At 67.5% G+C, this 25,563-nt stretch overlaps 1 protein-coding gene across 2 annotated transcripts in view; it reads right to left on the reverse strand.

Annotated features, from left to right (window-relative positions):
* The window catches only part of DNMT3A (DNA methyltransferase 3 alpha), a 49,239-nt gene extending 24,900 nt beyond the window's left edge, over nucleotides 1-24,339 (reverse strand). The window contains exons 1-4 of one of the 2 annotated variants that reach the window (XM_058020519.1): nucleotides 24,311-24,339; nucleotides 13,356-13,528; nucleotides 6,282-6,386; nucleotides 517-838 (exon numbers count right to left, since the gene is read on the reverse strand). In XM_058020519.1, the coding sequence (XP_057876502.1) occupies nucleotides 517-838; nucleotides 6,282-6,386; nucleotides 13,356-13,424 (496 nt within the window). In that variant the 5' untranslated portion in view covers nucleotides 13,425-13,528; nucleotides 24,311-24,339. Of the gene's footprint in view, nucleotides 1-516; nucleotides 842-6,281; nucleotides 6,387-13,355; nucleotides 13,529-24,310 lie in introns of both variants that reach the window. The other variant, XM_058020518.1, reaches the window with a different exon arrangement.
* Between the last annotated feature and the right edge of the window lie 1,224 nt (nucleotides 24,340-25,563).

A 25,563-nucleotide genomic window follows, 5' to 3' on the forward strand; every position in this document is an offset into this window, starting at 1 on the left:
CGTTTCTTCTGGGGGTCGGAGGGGATGGGGGTCCCTAAGGGGCTGGGGGTCCCTGGGTGTCTCTGGGGGTCCCTGGGGGTCTCTGGGGGTCCCTGGTGTCCCTGGCACAGGATCCCCAGGGTTTCTCTCTCACCTTTCTCAGTGCCCTCCAGCAGTTTCCTCCTGCCACGTTTCTTCTGCGGGTCGGAGGGGATGGGGGTCCCTAAGGGGCTGGGGGTCTCTGGGGGTCCCTGGGGGTCTCTGGGGGTGCCCGGTGTCCCTGGCACAGGATCCCCAGGGTTTCTCTCTCACCTTTCTCAGTGCCCTCCAGCAGTTTCCTCCTGCCGCGTTTCTTCTGGGGGTCGGAGGGGATGGGGGTCCCTGGGGGCTGGGGGTCTCTGGGGGTCCCTGGGGGTCTCTGGGTGTCTCTGGGGGTCCCTAAGGGGCTGGGGGTCTCTGGATGTCTCTGGGTGTCCCTGGGTGTCTCTGGGGGTCCCTGGTGTCCCCGGCACAGGATCCCCAGGGTTTCTCTCTCACCTTTCTCAGTGCCCTCCAGCAGTTTCCTCCTGCCGCGTTTCTTCTGCGGGTCGGAGGGGGCCATGTCGCCGTCGTCGGCGGGCGCGTCCAGCCCCTCCTTGGGCGTGCAGCGGCCGTTCTCCAGGGCCCGGCCCGCCTCCCCGGCCGCGGGGCTCTCGGCCTCGTCCTCCTCGGGCCGCCCGCCCTTGGGGCTGCCCCCGGCCTCCTCGGCGTCGCCCTCCACGTCCCCGTTGGGCAGCGGCTCGGCGGGGCTGGCCTCGGGGCACGCCGGGGGGCACTTGGGGGCGGCCGCCGTGTCCTTGGGGCTGTCACTGCTCTCCGCCTGCTGGGGGGGAAAGGGGGGCATTGGTGATGGTACACGGGGAGGGGGGGGACAGCAGCACATGGTGCTGGAAAGGGACAGCGCCGCCTCGGGTGTGCCAGGTGTGCCAGGCATGCCAAAGGGACAATGGGGCCAGGACAGCCAGTGCCGCCCCTTGTGTGCCAGGTGTGCCAAAGGGACTCTGGGGCCAGGACACCCAGTGCCACCTTGGGTGTGCCAGGTGAGCCAGGCATGCCAAAGGGACTCTGGGACCAGGACACCCAGTGCCACCCCGTGTGTGCCAGGTGTGCCAGGTGCCAGGCATGCCAAAGGGACTCTGGGACCAGGACAGCCAGTGCCACCTCGGGTGTGCCAGGCGCCAGGCATGCCAAAGGGACTCTGGGGCCAAGACAGCCAGTGCCACCCCGTGTGTGCCAGGTGTGCCAGGCATGCCAAAGGGACTCTGGGGCGAGGATACCCAGTGCCACCCCGTGTGTGCCAGGTGTGCCAAGCATGCCAAAGGGACTCTGGGACCAGGACAGGTGTGACAGCAGCCCCAGGGCCAGGACACATGGGTATGACACCCTTGGGACTAGGACACACTGCTGTGTCACCCTGAGGACCAGGACACATGGATGTGACACTGTCATGACCAGGACAGCAGCCCCAGGGCCAGGACACATGGGTGTAACACCCTCATGAGCAGGACATGCTGCTGTGTCACCCTGAGGACCAGGACACATGGATGTGACACTGTCATGACCAGGACAGCAGCCCCAGGGCCAGGACAAATGGGTACGACACCCTGGGGACCAGGACAGGTGCCACAGCAGCCCCAGGGCCAGGACACATGGGTGTGACACCCTCATGAGCAGGACACGCTGCTGTGTCACCCTGAGGACCAGGACAACCCACCATGGCACTCTCAGGACCAAACACACAGGTGTGCGTGTGACAGGTGTGTGACACGTGTGTGTGTGTGTGTGTGTGTGTGTGTGTGTGTGTGTGTGTGTGTGTGTGACAGGCACAGCCCAGCCCAGCCCTGGCCCTGAGCACCCCCAGACAGACCCTGGAGCTGCTGCCACTCCCTCCAGGTGGCCCTGGTGCTCTCCCACAGCACAGCGTGATGCCAGGGTGGCACAGCGTGATGCCAGGGTGGCACAGTGGGCAGTGGACTCTCCCTGCCTGTCCCCACTGAAGTACAGGTGCCACAATGTCCCGTTTGATGACAGCCCAGGAGGGGACACGGTCCAGCTGGGGGCCTTGGTGTGAGCTCAGGTGCTGCCCACTGCCAGGGGCCGCTGGCACCAGGGCACGAGCTCCAGGGGGATGGCAGGTGATGGGCACCGCTTCCTCCATGAGGTACCCAACTGGTGCCACGGGGCACAGGAGCCCCTGGCCTGTCCCTCCTGGCTTGTCCCCCACTGGCCTGTCCCTCCATGGGCTGCCTGGGAAGGGTCCCAGACCAGGACGGGTCCCAGAGCAGAATGGGTCCTAAACCAGGACAGGGCTTGGACCAGGACAGGTCCCAAACCAGGATGGGTCCCAGACCTAAACCAGAATGGATCCTAAACCAGGATGGGTTCCAGATCAGGACGGGTCCTAAACCACAACAGGTCCTAAACTGTGATGGGTCTTAAATCAGGATGGGTCCTAAACCAGGATGGGTCCTAAACCAGGACAGGTCCCAGACCAGGATTGGTCCTAAACCTGGATGGGTCCTAAACCACAACGGGTCCTAAATCAGGATGGGTCCTAAACCAGGATGGGCTCCAAACCAGGACAGGTTCCAGACCAGGACAGGTCCTAAACCAGGACAGGTCCTAAACCAGGACAGGTCCTAAACCAGGACAGGTCCCAGACCAGGACAGGTCCTAAACCAGGACAGGTCCCAGACCAGGACAGGTCCCAGACCGGGATTGCTCCTAAACGTGGATGGGTCCTAAACCAGGATGGGTCCCAGATCAGGATGGGTCCCATACCAGGACGGATCCCATACCAGGACAGGTCCCAAACCCGGCCCCTGCCGCACCCCCTGTCCCTGAGGGGGGTCCCAGGTGCCACTCCCCATGCAGCTGAGGGGTCCCCATGCAGCTGAGGGGTCCCGGTGTCACTCCCAATGCAGCTGAGGGGTCCCAGGTGCCACTCCCCGATACAGCTGAGGGGTCCCGGTGTCACTCCCCATGCAGCTGAGGGGTCCCGGTGTCACTCCCCATGCAGCTGAGGGGTCCCCATGCAGCTGAGGGGTCCCGGCCCCCCTGGCCCCGCTCCCGCCGCTGCCGGGGCCGCATCCGTGTGAGAACAATGCAGGGGCCGGGAGAGGAAACGGCAGGAAACGGGAAGGAGCCGGGACAGCGGGGCTGGGGACACTCGGGGCAGAGGGGTTTGGGACACTCGGGGCGGCTGCGGGCTCTGGGGATTTTGGGGTTTGGGGGGGCTGTGGGGTTCAAGTGGCCTGTCCCCTTCCCGTCCCAGTCTCCCCTTCCTGTCCCTGTCCCTGTCCCTGTCCGTGTCCCCTCCCGGCCCCGCTGTCCCTTCCTGCCCCCCCAGCCGTCCTTCCTGCAGCTCCAGCCCCAGAACGGGCTCTGGGAAGGGGCTCTGCCTTTCTGCTGCTCCCTGCCTGGGCTGGGCCCTGCCAAGGAGGCTGGCCTGCACGGCCCTGTGCCTTTCCCCTGTCCTGGGCACGGGTGCTGGGCACCCTCGGGGCCAGGCTGGCACCAGGCTGTGCCCACAGCAATGCCAGCTGCCCTCAGCCTGCCCCGTGCCCCTGGCACAGCGGGCACTGCCTGCCCACCTGGGCACAGGTTCTGGGTATCCCAGGGGCCAGGCTGGCTGGCACCAGGCTGTGCCCACAGCAATGCCAGCTGCCCTCAGCCTGCCCCGTGCCCCTGGCACAGCGGGCTCTCCTCAGGGAGGAGATTTTTAGTGGCTGACATCTGCAGGGGCTGCCCTGGCACTGCCTGGGGCTGGCCATGCCAGCTCTGCTCTGCTGGCACTGGAGCTGTTGGCATGAGTACCAGCACCAGCACCAGCTGTGGCACAGCTCTGGCACCAGCCCCGGTGCCAGCTTTGGTACCAGCACTGGCACCGGCACCAGCTCTGGCACCAGCCCCAGCACCAGCCCCAGCCCTGGCACAGCGTGGCACTGTCGGAGCACACTCCCCGGGACGGGCACCCACCCCAGCTCTGGGCAGGCTGTGCCCGCTGCCCTGGCACTGCTGCCGTCCCTCCGTGGTGCCAGGGTGCTGGGGCCGTGCTGGCCGAGCCCCGCTGCTCCCCGGCCCCGCTGCCGCTCCCGTGCCAGCATTGTTCTCCAGCGACTCCCCCCCCCCCCCGCACGTTCCTGCCGGCCCGGGGCTGACCCGGCCAGCCCGCACAGCCCCAACCCGGGGGACACTGACACTGCCCCAAAGCCGGGGGACACTGCCCCAACCCGGGGGACACTGCCCCAGTCCGGGTGACACTGCCCCAAACCCGGGAGACACTGCCCCAACACGGGGGACACTGCCCCAAACCCGGGGGACACTGACACTGCCTCGGGTGACACTGTGACACACAGCTGTGCCCCTGGCACCGGCACGGCACGGAGCAGGGACCAGGGATAGGCATGGCAGGGATCAGGGATCAGGGATCAGGGATCAGAGATCAGGGATAGGCATGGCAGGGATCAGGGATCAGGGACAGGCATGGCAGGGATCAGGGATCAGGGATCAGGGGTCAGGGATGACAGGCATGACAGGGATCAGGGATGGCAGGCATGGCAGGCATGGCAGGGATCAGGGATCAGGGATCAGGGATCAGGGATCAGGGACAGGCATGGCAGGGATCAGGGATCAGGGATCAGAGATCAGGGATCAGGGATGGCAGGCATGGCAGGGATCAGGGATCAGGGACCTCAGGACAGGCAGCTCGGACCTGACACCTCCCAGCACAGGATGAGCCCTTTTGGCTGCCAGAAACTTCTCCCAAAAGGATTTGCAGCCTTCTAAGGGTGGAGAGGCCTCGGCTCTGTCTGTGCCCCAGGCCCTGCTCGTTCCCCTGTCCCCTCATGACCCTGGGCCTGTTTGTCACCCTCTGTCCCCTCACCACCCTGAGCCTGTTTGTCACCCTCTGTCCCCTCATCACCCTGGGCCTGTTTGTCACCCCCCTGTCCCCTCATCACTTGGGCCTGTTTGTCACCCCTCTGTCCCCTCATCACCCTGGGCCTGTTTGTCACCCCTCTGTCCCTTCATCACCCCAGGCCTGTTTGTCACCCTCTGTCCCCTCATCACCCCAGGCCTGTTTGTCACCCCCCTGTCCCTTCATCACCCCAGGCCTGTTTGTCACCCTCTGTCCCCTCATCACCCCAGGCCTGTTTGTCACCCCCCTGTCCCTTCATCACCATCACCCTGGGCCTGTTTGTCACCCCCCTGTCCCCTCATCACCCGGGCCTGTTTGTCACCCCCCTGTCCCCTCATCACTTGGGCCTGTTTGTCACCCTCTGTCCCTTCATCACCCTGGGCCTGTTTGTCACCCCTCTGTCCCTTCATCACCCGGGCCTGTTTGTCACCCTCTGTCCCCTCATCACCCTGGGCCTGTTTGTCACCCCCCTGTCCCCTCATCACCATCACCCTGGGCCTGTTTGTCACCCCCCTGTCCCCTCATCACCCCGGGCCTGTTTGTCACCCCCCTGTCCCCTCATCACCCCGGGCCTGTTTGTCACCCCTCTGTCCCCTCATCACCCCAGGCCTGTTTGTCACCCCTCTGTCCCCTCACCACCCGGGCCTGTTTGTCACCCCTCTGTCCCCTCGTCACCTGGGCCTGTTTGTCACCCCTCTGTCCCCTCATCACCCCAGGCCTGTTTGTCACCCCCCTGTCCCTTCATCACCCTGGGCCTGTTTGTCACCCCCCTGTCCCCTCCTGTGGGGATGAGGGGACACTCTCTGAGCCTGGGAAAGCCCAAGGGCACCTTCCACCTGCTCCTCTGCTCACACCGAATTCATGTTGGCACCAGCCAGGTGCCCACCCTGCAGGGAGGTGGCACCCCTGTGGCACTGGGACACACCATGGACTGGCAGGGACAAGCCACGAGTGTCCTCAGCCCTGGGGCCTGTCCAGCACATCTGTGGCTCCCAGCTGACCCCAGTGGGCACGGTGCCCATGGCATCGTGAGGGCTGAGTGCTGGGTGGGCATCACCCATGGGCAGGGGCTGGGGAGACCCTCATGGGGCTCTGCTCCCAGGGTCAAAGCCACCCAGGCAGGGAGAGAATGCACGATGGAGCAGAGGCACACGGGGTGGCACAGTGCCACCGGGCACAGGAGGGCACAGGAGGGCAAGGAGGGCACAGGAGGGGAGGGACAGCCCCTCTGGCTCTCAGGGGGCTGCTCTGCCTCAGCTCCCTGGCACACCAGGAGCTGTCTGTCACCAAAGCAGCCCCGTGGGGACACCCAGTGCCCCCAGCTGGCACCGTGCCCGTTGCTCACCTGGGCATGCTTGCGCTTCCTCCCGGGCCGCCCGGCCTTCCTCATGGGCGTGCCTGGCTCCTGCTTCTCCTCCTTGCTCGGGGTCTCCTCGGGCTCCTCTTCCCCCTGCCAGCCACACACACACAGGATGGTTACACCCCTGGGCTGGGCACGGGGTCACGGGCACCGCGGGCACTGCTGGGGACGGGCACCTGCACAGGGGGGAGCATTGTGGCATTGCGGGGCTGGCAGCACCAGGGCACCTATGAGGGTGACAGTGGCAGCACCAGGGCACCTGGGAGGGTGACAGTGACTCCTGCCATGCTTGGGCAGTGGCACAGCCTCAGCGGGTGACCCTCCTGCCCTGTGCCACCGTGCCACTGCCGCCACCCTCCAAACCCTGCACCACAGAATGCAGCAGGGCCCTGTGGGCACCCCACAGCACAGGCCTGCGGGCAGCCATGGGTCTCCCTGGAGATGAGGGCCAGCAGCAGGAGCTGGGTACCCCTGGAGCGGGCAGCGCCTGCTCTGGGGTGCCCGCTGTGCCCCAGAGGAGCGGCTGGCAGTGCCCCATGCCCCCTGGTGCCACAGCGGCCCGGCCTGGCGCTGGCAGCACGCATGTGCCAACATGGCGGCGCAGCAGGAACAGGCCCCGGGCAGTGACCCTGCCCCTGTGCCCCCAGAGCCACCAGCACCGGGGGCACCGTCCCTGCCCTGGGCACCACGGGCACACGTCGGGCACACGGCGGGCACAGGGGCAGCCCCGGCACGGGGCGGGCTGGGATTCACCTGAGCCCCAGCAGAGCCCGCAGCGGCAGCAGCCGAGCAGGAAGAGGCCGCGGAGGGGGAGCGGGGAAGGAGGAGAGGCCGGCGGGGGCTGCAGAGGGAGAGGCCAGGCAGGGGATGGGGCTGGCAGGGACAGAGCGGGAGGGAGCCGCAGAGGCAGGGCCCTGCACGCTGGGGATGCCACATGGCTGTGTGCGGGGCACCAGGGCTGCCCTGTGCCCCCCTGTGCCCCCCTGTGCCCCCCTGTGCCCCCAGTGCTGCCACATGGCTGTGTGTGTGCCCTCAGGGCTGGCACATTGCTGTGTGTGTGACACCAGGGCTGGCACATTGCTGTGTGTGTGACACCAGTGCTGTCCTGTGCCCCTAACACTGTCACATTGCTGTGTGCGTGCCCCCAACACTGCCACACTGCTGTGTGTGCCCCCAGAGCTGCCACACTGCTGTGTGTGCCCCCAGAGCTGCCACATTGCTACTGTGTGCCCTCAGGGCTGGCACATTGCTGTATGTGTGACACCAGTGCTGTCCTGTGCCCCTAACACTGCCACACTGCTGCTGTGTGCCCCCAGCACTGCCACAGTGCTGCTGTGTGCCCCCAACTCTGCCACACTGCTGTGTGTGCCCCCAACTCTGCCACACTGCTGCTGTGTGCCCCCAACTCTGCCACACTGCTGCTGTGTGCCCCCAGCACTGCCACAGTGCTGCTGTGTGCCCCCAACTCTGCCACACTGCTGTGTGTGCCCCCAACTCTGCCACACTGCTGCTGTGTGCCCCCAACTCTGCCACACTGCTGCTGTGTGCCCCCAACTCTGCCACACTGCTGTGTGTGCCCCCAACACTGCCACGCTGCTGCTGTGTGCCCCCAACTCTGCCACACTGCTGTGTGTGCCCCCAACACTGCCACAGTGCTGTGCGTGCCCCCAACACTGCCACAGTGCTGCTGTGTGCCCCCACACTGCCACACTGCTGCTGTGTACCCCCAACACTGCCACACTGCTGCTGTGTGCCCCCAGCACTGCCACAGTGCTGCTGTGTGCCCCCAACACTGCCACACTGCTGCTGTGTGCCCCCAGAGCTGCCACACTGCTGCTGTGTGCCCCCAGAGCTGCCACATTGCTGTGTGTGCCCCCAACACTGCCACACTGCTGCCCTGTGCCCCCAACTCTGCCACATTGCTGCTGTGTGCCCCCAGAGCTGCCACATTGCTGCTGTGTGCCCCCAACACTGCCACATTGCTGCTGTGTGTGACCCAAACAGTGCCACACTGCTGCCCTGTGCCCCTGACACTGCCACATTGCTGCTGTGTGCCCCCAACTCTGCCACCTTCCTGCCCTGTGCCCCCGAGTTGGGCAGCTGTGCCCTCAGGATGCAGCTGGAACATCCCTGAGGTTCCTGCATGAAAATCCATGGCACTGGGACACACTGTGCCCCACGGCTGTGGTGCCCCATGGCTGTGGTACCCCATGGCTCTGGTGCCCTATGGCCGTGGTGCCCCATGGCCGCGGTGTCCCACTGCCATGGTGCCCCCAGCCATGGTCCCCATGCCAGCTCCCTTGTGCCACCCACCCACACTCAGCTGCCCACCCTGTGCGGGGACCCCCCAGCCCTTGACAGACCCCCCAGCCCTGGCACCTGCTGGCACTGCCAGCCCTGGATGAGGACAGGGACACCGCAGCCCCCGCCAGGGCCGGGCCCCAGTGCACATGGCACCCTGCTGGAAGGTTTTGGGAGGGCTCCAAGGGCCGTGTCAGGATCCCAGATCCAGCAGCATCCTGTGCACAGGGGCCTCAGGGCATTCTGGGGGTCCTTGTGCCCCCTTTCCCTGTGCCTCGCTGTGCTGTGAGGCCAGGGCAGCACCCAGGGGTGCAGGGGAGACCCTGGCACCCGTCCCTGTGCCCCAGTGCCACCCTGGCTGCTGGCACTGCCCCAGCCAGCTGTCCCTCCCTGGCCCCATCCAGGTCTTGGCAGCATTTAGTGGACGTACATGGAAGATCTGGGGGTGCCAGGGGAGGATGCAGCTGGGGGGCACCCAGAGGGGTCAGGGGGCCTCAGGGTGAAAAGCTGGAGGGGCAGAGCTGCCAGGGGACAGCAGGGTCCCCGCTGTGGAACCAGGGGATGTCCCCAGCACCCATCAGGACAGAGAACCCTCCGGGGGCACAGCCAGCACCCCAAAAGCCGGGCAGGAGCGCGGGTGCAGCCCGGGCAGCAGCAGGGCTGGCACGGGGGGCTCTGTGCCCCATCGCGGTGCCGCAGCCCCCCGGTGCCCGCATCATCCCTGAGTCATCGCCGCGCGTCCATCACCGGGCCCGTCCCCGGGAGGGAGCGCGGGGCTCCGGGCACGTCCCAGCGCTGCTCCCGCTCCGCTGCCAAGCAACGGCCCGGGGGGAACGGCGGAACGGCGGCCGGGCTGCGGCATGACGCAGTGCTGGCTGCGCTTCCAGCCCTGCTCCGGGTACCGGGCCTGCTCCGGGTACCGGGCCTGCTCCGGGTACCGGGCCTGCTCTGCGGTACCGGGCCTGCTCCGCAGTACTGGCCCTGCTCTGCGCTTCCAGCCCTGCTCCGGGGACCGGGCCTGCTCCGCGGTACCGGCCCTGCTCCCCCGTACCACCAGCACAGCCCGGCCCGTGGTACCAGCCCTGCTCCCCGGTACCGGCCCTGCTCTGCGCTTCCAGCCCTGCTCCGGGTACCGGCCCTGCTCCCCAGTACCAGCCCTGCTCCGGGTACTGGCCCTGCTCCGGGTACCGGCCCTGCTCTGCGCTTCCAGCCCTGCTCCGGGGACCGGGCCTGCTCCGGGTACCGGGCCTGCTCCGCGGTACCGGCCCTGCTCAGTGGTACCGGCCCTGCTCTGCGGTACCGGCTCTGCTCCGGGGACTAGGCCTGCTCTGCGGTACCGGCCTGCTCTGTGCTTCCAGCCCTGCTCCGGGTACCGGCCCTGCTCCGCGGTACCGGCCCTGCTCCGCGGTACCGGCCCTGCTCAGTGGTACCGGGCCTGCTCCGGGTACCGGCCCTGCTCTGTGGTACTGCCAGCACAGCCCAGCCCGTGGTACCAGCCCTGCTCCGCGGTACCGGCCCTGCTCAGTGGTACCGGCCCTGCTCAGTGGTACCGGCCCTGCTCCGCGGTACCGGCCCTGCTCCACGGTACCGGCCCTGCTCAGTGGTACCGGGCCTGCTCCGGGTACCGGCCCTGCTCCGCGGTACTGGCCCTGCTCAGTGGTACCGGCCCTGCTCCGCGGTACCGGCCCTGCTCTGCGGTACCGGGCCTGCTCCGGGTACCGGCCCTGCTCCGCGGTACTGGCCCTGCTCAGTGGTACCGGGCCTGCTCCGCGGTACCGGCCCTGCTCTGCGGTACCGGCCCTGGTCTGCGGTACTGCCAGCACAGCCTGGCCCGCGGTACCAGCCCTGCTCTAGGTACTGGCCCTGCTCTGCGGTACCGGCCCTGCTCAGTGGTACCAGCCCTGCTCTGGGTACCGGGCCTGCTCCGGGTACCGGGCCTGCTCTGCGGTACCGGCCCTGCTCAGTGGTACCAGCCCTGCTCCGGGGACCGGGCCGGCTCCACGGTACCGGCTCTGCTCTGCGGTACCGGCCCTGGTCAGTGGTACCAGCCCTGCTCCAGGTACCGGCCCTGCTCTGTGGTACCGGCCCTGCTCCCCGGTACCACCAGCACAGCCTGGCCCGTGGTACCAGCCCTGCTCCGCGGTACTGGGCCTGCTCAGCGGTACCGGCTCTGCTCCCCGGTACCGGCCCTGTTCAGTGATACCAGCCCCATTCCACGATACTGGCCCTGCTCCCCGGTACCGCCAGCACAGCCCGGCTCTGCAGTACCGGCCTCGCTCCCTGGTGCCAGGCCCGCTCCCCGGTACCGCCAGCACAGAACCGATCCGGGCACCGCCAGCACAGCCCCGATCCGCGGTACTGGGCCCGCTAACCGGCACCGCCAGCACAGCCCGGCCTGCGGTACCTCCAGCACAGCCCCGATCCGCGGTACCGCCAGCACAGCCCCGATCCGCGGTACCGGCCCCACTAACCGGCACCGCCAGCACAGCCCGGCCTGCGGTACCGCCAGCACAGCCCCGATCTGCGGTACTGGCCCCGCTAACCAGTACCGCCAGCACAGCCCCTCTCCCCGGTACTGGCCCCGCTCCCCGGTACCGGCCCCGCTGAGCGGTACCGCAGCACAGCCCAGCCCGCGGTACCTCCAGCACAGCCCCGCTCCCCGGTACCGGCCCCGCCAGCAGAGCCCGGCCCGTGGTACCGCCAGCACAGCCCTGCTCCCCGGTACCAGCCCCGCTAACCAGTACCGGCCCCGCTAAGCGGTACCGCGGCACAGCCCGGCCCGCGGCCCAGGGGATCCCGCCTGTGCAGCGCTGCCCCGGCCGGCAGCGGGGCTCGGCCCGCCGGGAGCTACCGGCCCGGCCCGCCCGGAGGCGCCGGGGGAGGCTCGGCCGCGCCGGCCGCGGGGGCAGCGGAGCCGTCGGCAGCACCGTGACCTCGGCGTGCGGCCGCGGGGGAGGCGGCGCCGCATCCCGCGGGGTCAGCCCGGGACAGCGCCCGGCCCAGCGCGGCTGCCAGCGACGGGCACTGCCAGGGCCCGGGGGCACCGGGCTGCGGCGGGCACTGCCCTGTTCCCATGGGCACCGGGCTGCAGGGGCACTGCCATGGACCGAGGGCACCGGGCTGCAGGGGCACTGCCCTGTTCCCACGGGCACCGGGCTGAAGCGGGCACTGCCCTGGCTCTGCTCTGTGCCCATGGGCACCGGGCTGCAGTGGGCACTGCCCCAGCTCTGCCCTGTGCCCCCCGTGCCCCCAGAACCATCCCAAAGCATGGGGGCTGCGCATCCGCCCCTCTCCCGGCTCCTGCAGGGCAAGACCGATCTGGCCATGGGGTACCCATGCCCCCAGCTGTGCCAAAAATGTGCCAGGCACATCCCAGGGGACATATGGATACATCCCACAGGACACACGGACACATCCCAACAGACACACAGGGACATACCCCAGGGGACACACGGACACATCCCAGCGGATACAGTCACATCCTAAGGGACACATGGACACACCCCACGGACACACGGTCCTGCCCCTCGAGCTGCCGGGACCAATGGCTGCAGGATGGGGAGCAGCACCGTGTGACACAGCGTGACCCAGGTGGCCAACAGGAACCGGGATGTGACCCTGACCTGGCTGTGGGACAGTCACAGGAACTGGGATGTGACCCTGACCTGGCTGTGGGACGGTCACAGGAACCAGGATGACCCTGACCTGGCCGTGGGACGGTCACAGGAGCCAGGATGTGACCCTGACCTGGCTGTGGGATGGTCACAGGAACTGGGACGTGACCCTGACCTGGCCGTGGGACGGTCACAGGAACCGGGATGTGACCCTGACCTGGCCATGGGACGGTCACAGGAACCAGGATGACCCTGACCTGGCCGTGGGATGGTCACAGGAACCGGGATGTGACTCTGACCTGGCCATGGGACGGTCACAGGAACCGGGACGTGACCCTGACCTGGCCGTGGGACGGTCACAGGAACCAGGACGTGACCCCGACCTGGCCGTGCCCACAGTGGGACAGTGTCCAGATGTCCAGCTGGCCGTGCCCCAGTGCCCACGCTCTGCCCAGCCCTGCCCTGTGCTGCTGGGCACTGCTCCACAGCAAGAGCCATGGCACTGGGAGTGGCCACCCCGGCCCAGCAGGTTCTGGGTGTCCCTCCTGAGCCTGGTGTCACACGTGGAGGAGGAGCAGGGACCCCCGGAACAAGCGGGACCCCCCGAGGGGGCAGCAGGGCTGGCACGAGGGTTACAGGCCACCGTGCATCCCGCCTGGCACGGGGCATGGACCCCGTCCTGGGGGACACCCGCACCGCACCAGCCGCCTCACCGCAGCTCTCCCCGCAGCCGGGAGGTGACAGCAGGTCCGTGTCCCCGTCCCCTCCCCGCGCTGCCCGGCGCCAGGAATAGCTCAATCCGCGCTAATCCCGCCCGCCCGCGCCTCGGGCCTCTCCCGCTTCCCCGTTCCCCCCGCCCTGCGGCACCGGGGGCCCCGCGCCCCCTTCTCCCGCCGGCCGGGAAGGAGCCGAGACCCGGAATCCCCGGCCGGGAAGGAGCCGAGCCCCGGAACCCCCAAAAGGAGCCGAGCCCCGGTGGCCCCGAAAGGAACCGAACCCCGGAGGCCCCGGGCGGGAAGGAACCGAACCCCGGAGGCCCCGGGCCGGGATGTACCGAGCCCCGGAGCCCTCCGGCCGCGCTCCCCCGGGATGCGCCGGTATCCCCGGGATGTGCCGGTACCCCCGGGACCGGACCGGGCCGTACCTTGTGCGTGTCGAGCGCCTCGCGGCTGGGCGCGGGGCTGCCGGTGTCCAGGCTCCCGCTGGACGGCATGGTGGGCCGGGGGCCGCCGCCTGTCAGCAGCACCGGAGCGGAGCCCGCTGCGCTCGGAGGGTCCCGGAGCCGTCCCCGACGCCGCTGCCTGCTCGCTGCTGGCCCTGCGGGGAGAGCGGAGCGACGCGGGTCAGGGGCTGCTCCCGCCCCGCCGGCCCCGGCCCGGCCCCAGCCCCGGCAATTATTAACGTGCCACAGCCTTGACTCGGCCGGGCCGGGCCGGGCCGGGCTGGGCTGGGCTGGGCTGGGCTCGGCTCATGCCCCGCCAGTGCCCGCACGGTGCCCGAGAACATCCCGGCCTGGCCAGGGGTGCAGGGCTGCGGGGTGAGGGTCAGGGGTGTCGGTCAGAGGGGCACAGGGGTGCAGGGTGAGGGTCAGGGGTGCACAGGGGGTGCACGGTGTGGGTTCAGGCTGCGTGGTGAGGTGTGCAGAGCATGGGGAGCGCTGTGGGGCACGGGGGGCATGGTGTGAGATGTGGGGAGCCTACGGGGGTGCAGCTGTGGGGCACAATGTCCATGGTGTGGGGCACAGTGCCCATGGTGTGGGGTGCAGGCTGTGGGGCACAGTGCCCATGGTGCAAGGTGCAGGGTGTAGGGCACAGTGCCCATGTTGTGGGGCACAGTGCCCATGGTGTGGGGTGCAGAATGTGGGGCACAGAGCCCATGGTGTGGGGTGCAGGCTGTGGGCACAGGGTGCAGGGCACAGGGTGCACAGTGCGGTGCAGGGCACCCAGCACCCGATGCTCAGTGTGGGTGCCCTTTGTACACCACGGGGTGCCCAGTTTTGGGGTGCACCGTGCACCTTGTGAGCAGTGTGGGGCACGAGGGGTGCAGGGTGCCTTCTGTGGGGTGCAGGCTGCGGGGGCAGCAGGGCTGTGGGGTGCAGGGTGCAGGGTACAGGGTGAGAGGCACGTGGGGTGCAGGACACGCTGCAAGGGCACAGGGCAGGGTTTGGGGTGCAGGGTTTGGGGTGCAGGGTTTGGGGTTTCGGGGGCACACTGTGGGGTACCAGGTGTACTGTCTGCACAGCGCAGGATGTGTGGGGTGCTGTCAGTGAGGGGCTGGTAGTGCCATCACCTGCAGGGTTCTGGGGTGCCAAGGGTGCAGGACAGGGGTGCCCAGCGCTGCCTGGGGGCCCAGGGGGATGCGGGGTGTGAGCGTTGGGTACAGGGAGCCGGGGGACATTGTCTGTGGGGTCCGGGGGGTGCTGGCTGTGCAGGACGGGGTGCGGGGTGCAGAGTCCCGGGTGCAGGGTCTGGGGGGATGCAGGGTGTGGGGGTCGCTGGCTGTGGGGTCCGGGGGGTGCTGGCTGTGCGGGACGGGGTGCCGGGTGCGGGGGGTGCTGGCTGTGCAGGGTCCCGGGTGCGGGGTCCCGGGTGCGGGGTGCGGGGTGCGGGGGGTGCTGGCTGTGCGGGGTCCGGGTGCGGGGTGCCGGGTGCGGGGGGTGCTGGCTGTGCGGGGTGCTGGCTGTGCGGGGTGCTGGCTGTGCGGGGTCCCGGGTGCGGGGTGCCGGGTGCGGGGTGCCGGGTGCGGGGGGTGCTGGCTGTGCGGGGTGCCGGGTGCGGGGTGCCGGGTGCGGGGGGTGCTGGCTGTGCGGGGTGCCGGGTCCCGGGTGCGGGGTGCCGGGTGCGGGGCGCTGCCTGCGGGCTCCGGGGGCCGCATGCGGGGGGCCGGGGGGGAGGCGCCAGCCGGCACCTGTTGCTATGGCAAACGCTGCATTCGCCATGGCCGGGGCTGCTGTTGCCTTTGGCACCGGAGCTGCAATTTGTTTCTAGAGCTTTCCAGCCGCAGCCGTTCCCAGCGGCGGGCGGGGGGCTCGGGCGGGGGCTCGGGGGGGCCGCGCCGGGCAGGACGGCACCGCTCCCAGCCCAGGGCATCCCCCGGCCCGCGCCCGGGGCTGCTGGGGGGCTGCTGGGGGGCTGCTGGGGGGCTGCAGCCGCCCCCCGACACCGCCCCCGGGATTTGGGGTGCTGGGGGGCACATGGGGGAGCTCAGCCCCCTGCCCCAGCGCCCCCCGAGCGGCCCCTCCCGCGGGGTGGGGGGAGGATGGGGCGGGCAGGGGAGTGGGGGGTGGGCGCAGGCTGGGGATGCCGGGTTGGGGGGCGGGATCTGGGGGTGCAGATTGGGGCTGTGGGGTGCACGCTGTACCCCAAGCACAGCGGGCGCTGGGGGGGCACTCCCCGGCCCCCTTCCCTCGGCAGCGCGGGGAGCCCCCGGGGAAGCCCCGGTCCCCTGGGCGGCACAGCGCTGCCACCCACGCCCGCGCCCCGCGGGCACGCTCGGCCCGTGGGCACCGGGATGCCGTCGGTGACGGGCCGGGGCTGGCACCGGCACCCCCCGCACCCCCAGACCACCGCTACTGCCCCCCTGTCAGCGGCGGTGCCACCAGGCAAGCCCCACGGCACGGCACGGCACGGCACGGCACGGCACCTCGGCCCCCCGTTCCCCTGCGAGTCGCCTCCCGGGGTGCCGCTGGCTGAGCCCCCCACTATCCCCGAGCCCCCCGGGACCCCGCTCCCGCCGCGCCTCGGCACGGCACGGCACGGCACGGCTCGGCACGGCACGGCACGGCCCCGAGGCGCTTATGGCACGGCACGGCTCGGCACGGCACGGACACGTGCAGCGGGAGGGAAGCACCGGGAACACCGCGGCTGCACCTCGGGGGATCCCCGGCCGCGCTCGCTCGGGGGTCCCAAGCCGGGGGTCCCCAGCCGGGGGTCCCAAGCCGGGGGTCTCCGCCGTGCCGCCCCCGGTCCCCCCGGCAGCGGGACCCTCCGGCAGCCCCGGGGCACGGCCGAGCCCCTCTCCCTCCCTCCCGGCCGGGCCCGCCCGGCGCTGCTGGCGGCTTTGATTCGCTTCCAGCCAACATGGTCTCCGAAGGCTCTAAAAATAGTTGTTGTGCGCACAAACCCCGCGGCACGCAGCGAGCCCCGGCCGCCGAACAAAGCCGGGATCCGCCGCGGCCCGGCCGCCTCCCGCCGCCCGCCCCGTCCCGGAGGGGCCCGCGGGACCCGGCCCCGCTCCCCGCGCTCTTACCGGCACGGCACGGCACGGCACGGCACGGCACGGCACGGCACGGCACGGCCCGGGGGATCCGCGGCACCGTGCCCTGGCTCAGGCCGCCCGCACCGGCCTCGGCGGCATCCCCCGGCCGCGGGCACGGAGCCCGCCCGGTGCTCCGGTGCTCCGGCGCTCCCCGTGCGCGGCCCGCGCGGCCCCGGTGCTGGCGGCGCTGCCCTCCCGGGGGCCCCGGCGGTGCCGCCGCCGCACGGCAGGAGCGGCGAGTCACGCTCGGCGCGGCGGCAGAGGCGTTCCGAACTGGGTTACCTGCGCCGGCTGGGCGAGACACGCGGCAGCCACCGGCACGAAAACGGATGGAAAACCCACCCGAAATCCCGCCTTTTTGCTTTTTTTTTCTTTCCTTTTTTTTTTCTTTATATATATATATATATATATATATTTGGGGACCTCGGCGGTGCCGCGCCGCAGCCGGGAGCCTGCAGGGACCTTAACCGGCCATTTTAGGTGACGGCGAGCGGGGTGTCCCCCGCAGCCCCCGGTGCCCGCGGGACGCCGCCACCGCAGTGTCCCCCCCGTCCCCAGGTGACCCCGCGGGCGGCGGTGACGCCCCCGCCTTGGCCGGGGTCCCCCGTGCGCCGGCGGCCGTGGGGACGCACGAGGGACCCGGGCCAAGCGCCTCTCCCGTGACAAGTGCCGCAGCGTATTATTATTGTTGTTGTCACTTTGAGTCACTGCCACCGCCGCGCTCCTCCTCCTCCTCCTCCTCCTCCTCCTCCTCCTCCTCCTCCTCCTCCTTGCCAGCGGCACGGAACGGCTCCGGGATTGACTCACAGAGGGGACAGGAGCGGCGGCCGTGAGTCACCCCCAGCCTGTGCGCCCCCAAAGCCGAGTCACCCCCAAAGCCCTGAGTCACCCGCAGCCTGTGCGCCCCCAAATCCTGCGTCACCCCCAGCCCGTGGCCTTGACCCCGTCTCCGGGGCTGTAATTCAGGGGTGAAATATTTGGCCCCTGCGTGCCACCGCTCTGGAAGCATCTGGGGGACTCGGGGGGTGAAGTGCCAGTGAGAGCTGGGGTGATCCTAAAAATACTAAAAATACACCTGGTCCCAAGGTGGGGGGGACCCTGGGGAGCTCAGCTGCACTGAGCAAACCCTGTGGTGCACTCCAGGGAGGGAGTCACTGCACCCCATGGCACCCCAAGGATGGAGATGGCACCCCAAGGATGGAATCACTGCACCCCATGGCACCCCAAGGATGGAGATGGCACCCCAAGGATGGAATCACTGCACCCCATGGCTCCCCAAGGATGGAGTCACTGCACCCATGGCACCCCAAGGATGGAGATGGCATCCCAAGGAGGGAGTCACTGCACCCATGGCACCCCAAGGATGGAGATGGCATCCCAAGGAGGGAGTCACTGCACCCCATGGCACCCCAAGGATGGAGATGGCACCCCAAGGATGGAATCACTGCACCCCATGGCATCCCAAGGATGGAGATGGCACCCCAAGGATGGAATCACTGCACCCCAGGGCAACCCTGGGAGTGATTCACTGCACCCCATGGCACCCCTGCACCCCAAGGATGGAGTCACTGCATCCATGGCACCCCAAGGATGGAGTCACTGCACCCCACAGCACCCTAGGGAGAAACACATGGCAGCCCACAGAACCCCTGAGAGTGATGCACAGCACCCCATGGCACCCCTGGGAGGGATTCCTGCACTCCAGGGCACCATGGCACCCCAAAGAGTAAATCACAGCACCCCATGAACAATACCCAGCACCCCAAAGAGTCAATCACAGCACCCCAGGGCACGCCATGAACGATCACAGCACCCCAGGGCACCCCAGGGACTGATTCACTGCACTCCAGGGCACCACAACACTCCAAAGAGTCAATCCCAGCACCCCACAGCACCCCAAAGAGTCAATCCCAGCACCCCAAAGAGTCAATCCCAGCACCTCACGAACAATAGCTGGCACCCCAAGGACAGTCCCCAGCACCCCAGGGCACCCCAGGACCAGGCCCTGCCCTGCTGCACACCACAGCCAAGGGCAGCCACAGCCCCACAGCCAGAGCAGCACCCACCTGCCCAGGGCACGGGGCGGGATAATGGGATGGGATAGTGGGATGGGCTGGGATAATGGGATGGTATGGGCAGGATAGGATGTTATGGGGTGGGATGGGGTGTTATGCAGTGTTATGGGGTGGGATGGGGTATTATGGGGTGTTATGGGGTGGGATGGGTTGTTATAGGGTGTTATGGGGCGAGATGGGGTATAATGGGGCGGGATGGGCTGTTATGGGTTGTTATAGGGTGTTATGGGTTGTTATGGGGTGTTATGGTGTGTTACGGGGTGTTATGGTGTGTTATGGGGTATTATGGGTTGTTATGGGTGTTATAGGGTGTTATGCAGTGTTATGGGTTGTTATGGGGTGTTATAGGGTGTTATGGGTTGTTATGGGCTGTTATGGGGTGTTATGGTGCCTTATGGGGTGTTATGGGGTGTTATGGGTTGTTATAGGGTGTTATGGGTTGTTATAGGTTGTTATGGGGTGTTATGGGTTGTTATGGGGTGTTATGGGGTGTTATGGTGCATTATGGGCTGTTATGGTGCGTTATGGGGTGTTATGGGTTGTTATAGGGTGTTATGGGTTGTTATGGGTGTTATAGGGTGTTATGCAGTGTTATGGGTTGTCATGGGGTGTTATGGGCTGTTATGGTGCGTTATGGGGTGGGATGGTGCGTTATGGGCTGTTATGGGTTGTTATAGGGTGTTATGGGGTGTTATGGGGTGTTACAGGGTGTTATGGGGTGTTATGGGTTGTTATAAGGTGTTATGGGGTATTATGGGGTGTTATGGGGTGTTATGGGTTGTTATGGGTTGTTATGGGGTGTTATGGGGTATTATGGGGTGGGATGGGGTGTTATGGGTTGTTATGGGGTGTTATGGTGCGTTATAGGGTGTTATGGGGTGTTATGGGCTGTTATAGTGCGTTATGGGTTGTTATGGGGTGTTATGGGTTGTTATGGGTTGTTACGGGGTGTTATGGGTTGTTATGGGTTGTTATGTGTTGTTATAGGGTGTTATGGGCTGTTATGGGGTGTTATGGGTTGTTATGGGTTGTTATGGGGTGTTATGGGGTGTTATGGGCTGTTATGGGGTGTTATGGGCTGTTATGGGGTGTTATGGGCTGTTATGGTGCGTTATGGGCTGTTATGGGGTGTTATGGGGTGTTATGGGGTGTTATGGGTTGTTATGGGGTGTTATGGGTTGTTATAGGGTGTTATGGGGTGTTATGGTGCATTATGGGGTGTTATGGGGTTGTTATGGTGTGTTATGGAGTATTATGGGGTATTATGGGGTGGGATGGGCCACTGAGGCATGTGGCCCCCCATGCCAGGCCGTGCCCAGCCCTGCAGGTGGCACAGGGTGGATGCAGCCGGGGGATCCTGCAGGAACAGGATCCTGCTGCAGCACCGGGAACGGCAACGCCCCGCCGGGAGCACCCAGGAGCTGCGGGAGCTCCGTTACCGGGGAGAAAACCGGGAGATGGGCTGATCCCGGTGAGCAGGGCCTGGGGCAGGGCTGGGGCAGGGCTGGGGCCATGCTCAGCACGATGGGATGGGCTGGGAGCAGTGGTGAATCACGGGAACCGGCCCCACAGCGCCGGCACACACCGGGCCCAGCACCGGGCCAGAGGGACGGGGCAGTGCCGGGGGAGCGGAGCCTGCTGAGGGCTCCTCCTGAGCTGGGGGGGAAACTGAGCGGGGCCTGCAGCCATCCCAGGGCCTGGGGCCATCCCAGCAAACCCATCCCGGGCCTGGGGCCATCCCAGCAAACCCAAACTGAGCGGGGCCTGCAGCCATCCCAGGGCCTGGGGCCATCCCAGCAAACCCATCCCAGGGCCTGGGGCCATCCCAGCAAACCCAAACCCATCCCGGGCCTGGGGCCATCCCAGCAAACCCAAACCCATCCCGGGCCTGGGGCCATCCCAGCAAACCCATCCCGGGGCCTGGGGCCATCCCAGCAAACCCAAACCCATCCCGGGCCTGGGGCCATCCCACCAAACCCAAACTGAGTGGGGCCTGGAGCCTTCCCACCAAACCCAAACCAGGGCCTGGGGCCATCCCAGCAAACCCAAACCCATCCCGGGGCCTGGGGCCATCCCAGCAAACCCAAACTGAGTGGGGCCTGGGGCCATCCCAGCAAACCCAAACCAGGGCCTGGAGCCATCCCACCAAACTCAAACTGAGCAGGGCTGGGGACATCCCAGCAAACCCAAATCCATCCCATCAAACACAAACCCAATCCAGGGCCTAGGAGTCATCCCACCAAACCCAAACCGAAAATCAAACCCAATGCAGGGCCTGGATCCATCCCACCAAACCCAAACTGAGCAGGGCTGGGGACATCCCAGCAAACCCAAACCTATCCCAGCAGACTCAAACCAGGGCCTGCAGCCATCCCAGCAAACTCAAACCCAAATCCAACCCCAAACCCATTGCAAGGCCTGGAGCCATCCCAGCAAACCCAAACTCAAATCCAATCCAGGGCCTGGAGCCATCCCACTAAACTAAAACTCAAACCCAAGCCCATCCCACCAAACTCAAACCAGGGCCTGCAGCCATCCCAGCAAACTCAAACCCATCCCAGCAAACCCAAATACATCTCAGGGCCTGGAGCCATCCATTCAAACTCAAACCCAAATCCAACCCCAAACCCAATCCAGGGCCTGCAGCCATCCCAGCAAAGCCAAACCCACCCCAGCAAACCCAAAACCATCCCAGGGCCTGAAGCCAAACCACCAACCCCAAACCCTGCCAGGCCCTGGAGCCATCCCACCAAACCCAACCCCAAGCCCATCCCGTGCCCCAGAGCCACCCCAGCACACCCGCACCGTGCCGTGCCACGCCGTGGCACACGCGTGCCTGGCACGCTCCGTGGCACCTGCCGGCCCACGCGCTGCCCCGGGGCACCGCGCCCTGCTGTGGGAAGGGGTGTGCCAAAACACAACTGGGATGGGCCAAAACACAACTGGGATGGGCCAAAAGAGAACTGGGATGAGCCAAAGTAAAACTTCCTGCACGAAATCCACTGCCTGAGGCTCTGGGAGTGAGAGTGGCTGCCATGGCATGGCGTGGCATGGCACGGCGCGGGGTGGCACAGGGTGGGGTGGTCCAGCGTGGCAAGGCACAGGGGCTGGGGACACAGCGGGGGCTGCCAACGTATTGCAGGGACACGGCCAGCCAGGGTCACTGGGGGACACTGGGATGCACTGGGACACGCCGGGACACCAAGATGCACCAGGATGCACTGGGACACACTGGGACACACAGAGATGCAGTGGGACACACTGGGATGCACTGGGATGCACTGGGACACACCAGTATGCACTGGGATGCATCCGGACACACTGGGACACACCAGGACACACTAGGACACACCGGGACACACCAGGATGCACTGGGATGCATTGGGACACACCAGGACACACCGGGATGCACCAGAATGCAGCAGAATGCACCAGAACACACCAGGACACACCAGGATGCATCAGGACACACTGGGACACACTGGGACGCACTGGGACACACCGAGACACACCAGGACACACCAGAACGCACTGGGGTGCACCGGGACACACCAGAACACACGGGGATGCACTGGGATGCACCGGGACACACCAGAACACAGCAGGATCCACCAGGACACACCGGGACACACCGTGACGCACCGGGATGCACTGGGACACACCAGAATTCACCGGGATGCACCAGGACAAAGTGGGATGCACCGGGAGACACCAGGACACACGGGGATGCTTTGGGACACACCGGGAGACACCAGGGATCCATCAGGACACACCGGGCCTGCCAGCAGACACCAACATGGTGCCATTCCACAAGGGAGCAGAGGCTGCTCGGTGTCACCAAAGCAACTCGGTGTCACCAAAGCTGCTCGGCGTCACCAAAGCAACTCGGTGTCACCAAAACAAGCCAGTGTCACCAGAGCTGCTCGGTATCACCAAAGCTACACCACGTCACCAAAGCTGCTCGGTGTCACCAAAGCTGCTCCGTGTCACCAAAGCTCCTGCATGTCACCAAAGCTGCTCCATGTCACAGAACCGCTCCACTGGGAAGTTTGGAGCTGACTCAGCACAGGGGGCCGCGGGGCAGCGGGGCCGGTGCCACCCCAAGCCGGGGCTCCCCCGGGGGTCACCGCCACCACGGGATGCGGCCGCCGGTGCGGCAGCCGGCACGGAACCCGGCCGGTCCCGCCGTGACACCGGCGACGTCACACAAAGGGCAGAAAGAGGAACCGGGGGAGGAGGAAAATCTCATTTGGCCGCAGGTTTGCGCAGGCGAAACACCCCGGAAAGCGAAGCGGGGGGAGGAAACGGCGGTGGGAGGGAAAGGGACGGGGGAAGGAGGAGGGAGAGAGGGGAAATGAGGGGGGAGGGAGACGGCGGGGAAGTGGGGAGGGAGAGGGAAAGGGGAAGTGAGTGGGATGGGCGAGGAGCAAGAGGGAAGGGGAAAGCCAAAAGGGAAGGGAAATGATGGGGAAGGGGGAAGGAAGAGAGAGATAGGAAGCCAGAGGGGCAGGGGAGTGAGAGGGAAGTGGGAAGTGAGCAGGAAGGGGAAGTGAGAGGGAAAATGAGCAGGAAGGGGAAAGTGAGAGGGAGAGGGAAATGAGCAGGAAGGGGAACGTGAGAAGGAAAATGAGGAGGAAGGGGGAAGTGATGAGGAAGTGGGCAGTGAGTGGGAAGGGGAGAGGAAGATGGAAGGGGAGAAGGGAGAGAGAAGGAGAGATGGGAGAGGGAAGGGAAAGAAGGGAGAAGGAAGGAGAGAAGGGAGAGGGAAGGGAAAGAAGGGAGAAGGAAGGAGAGAAGGGAGAAGGAAGTGGAAAAGGGAGAGGGAAGGGGAGAAGGGAAGTGGAGAACGGAGAAGGGAGAGGGAAGGGGAAGGGGAGAGGGAAGGGGAAGGAGCCGGGCCCCCGGGGGGAGCAGAGCGGGCAGGCCGAGCACCCGCAGCCCCGGCAGGCCCGGCCCGGCCGCCCCCGCCCGCGGGCCCCGCGGCGCTGCGCCTCCCCCGGGGGGGATTTTTGGTGCAAAATCCCCCAAGTTCGGGCAAGGCCGGCCCGGCCCGGCCGCTCCCCCGGGGGCCCCGCCGCGGGCAGGGCACGGGCGGCCGCGGCCCCGCGTCCCGTCCCGCCGGGGGGCACACGCCGGGGCGGTGACACGGCGGGCCGGGAGGGGACCGGGGGGACAGCCCGTGGTGCCACCGGGCCCCGCTGCCCTTCAGCCGCCCGCGCCGCGCTCAAGGACACGGCGGCGCCGCGGGGGCCGGGCCGGCCGGGCCGCGCGGCCACCCCCGCTAGCACGGCCGGGCCGAGCGGGGCCGGGCCGGGCCGGGCGGGGGCGGCGCGGGGCCGGGGGGGCCCGGCGGGCCCGGCCCTGCCGTGTTTTCCTGCCGCGGGCCCGGGACGGCGGACGCACCGGGGCCGCGCCGGGCCGGGCCGAGCCCCGCCGAACCCCGCCGGGGGCAGCCGAAGTGCGCCGGGGGGAGCCGAACCTCGGCCGCGGGGAGCCGAACCTCAGCCGCAGGGAGCCGAACCCCCGCGGAGACACCCGAACCCCTTCCGGACGGGCCCGAGCCCTTCCGAAGGCACCACCCGGACCGAACCGGACGGGGCTGGACCGAGCCGAACGGAGCCGAACCGAGCCGAACGCATCATCCGAACTGAACCGAACGCAGCCGAGCGCGCCCGAGCGGAGCCGAGCCGGGCCGGCGGTGCCGGTGCCGCTGTCCGTCCCGCCGTCTGTCCCGCTGTCTGTCCCGCCGTCCCGCTGTCCCGGTTACCTGGGCCGCTGCGGGCCCGGCGCAGAGCCCCGCCGAGCCCCGCCGAGCCGTGCCGAGCCCCGCCGAGCCGCCGCCGCCGCTGCGCTGCCCGGCCAGGCCTCCTCCCGCAGCGCCGCCGCCTCCACTGCAGCACCGAGCCCGCCGCGCGGTCCTAGAGCCCGCCGGCAGCGCGCACCGGCACGGGCACGGCGCGGAACCGCTCGGGAACGGGCGCGGGAACGGGCACGGGCACGGCACGGCTCGGAACGGCACGGCACGGGCACGGCTCGGGGCACGGCACGGCACGGGCACGGCTCGGGGCACGGAACGGCACGGCACGGGATGCCTTAACACGGCACGGCGCGGAACCGCACGGACACGGCTCAGGGCATGGCACGGTACAGAACGGCACGGCTCGGAATGGCACGGCACGGGCACGGCACGGGCACCGCCAGCACGGCTCAGGGGATGGCACGGCACGGCACGGCACGGCACGGCACGGCATGGCACGGCATGGCATGGCATGGCACAGAGCTGAGCTCCTGCACTGGGGCACGGACAGAGCCCGGTGTGCCGTGCCAAGGCGTGCCATGCCAAACCTTGCTGTGCAGTGCCAAGCCGTGCCGTGCCAAACCCTGCCATGCTAAGACCAAGCCAAGCTATTCCGTGCCAAACCGTGCCATGCCAAGCCAGGCCAGGTTGGTCTGAGCCAAGCCAAGCCAAGCAGAGTCAAGGGCTGTGCAGTGCCAAGCCAAGCTGTACCGTGCCAAGCCATGCCGTGCCAGATCAAGCCAAGGGCTATCCAGTGTCATGCCAAGATGTGCTAAACTGTGCTGTGCCAAGCCAGGCCGGGCCAAGCCAAGTGTGGTCAAGAGCTGTGCAGTACCAAGCCAAGCCAAGCCATGCCAGACCAAGCCAAGCCAAGCCAAGCCAGGCCAGGCCAAGCCAAGCCAAGCCAGGCCAATCCAAGCCAAGCCAAGCCAAGCCAAGCCAGGCCAAGCCAAGCCAGTCCAAGCCAAGCCAAGCCAGGCCAAGCCAAGCCAAGCCAGGCCAAGCCAAGCCAAGTCAAGCCAAGCCAAGCCAGGCCAAGCCAAGCCAAGCCAGGCCAAGCCAAGCCAAGCCAGTCCAAGCCAAGCCAAGCCAGGCCAAGCCAAGCCAGGCCAAGCCAAGCCAAGCCAAGCCAAGCCAAGCCAAGCCAAGCCAAGCCAAGCCAAGCCAAGCCAGGCCAATCCAAGCCAAGCCAAGCCAGGCCAAGCCAAGCCAAGCCAGGCCAA

This window comes from Melospiza georgiana, chromosome 3, assembly GCF_028018845.1.
Source record: "Melospiza georgiana isolate bMelGeo1 chromosome 3, bMelGeo1.pri, whole genome shotgun sequence".
Taxonomy (NCBI): domain Eukaryota; kingdom Metazoa; phylum Chordata; class Aves; order Passeriformes; family Passerellidae; genus Melospiza; species Melospiza georgiana.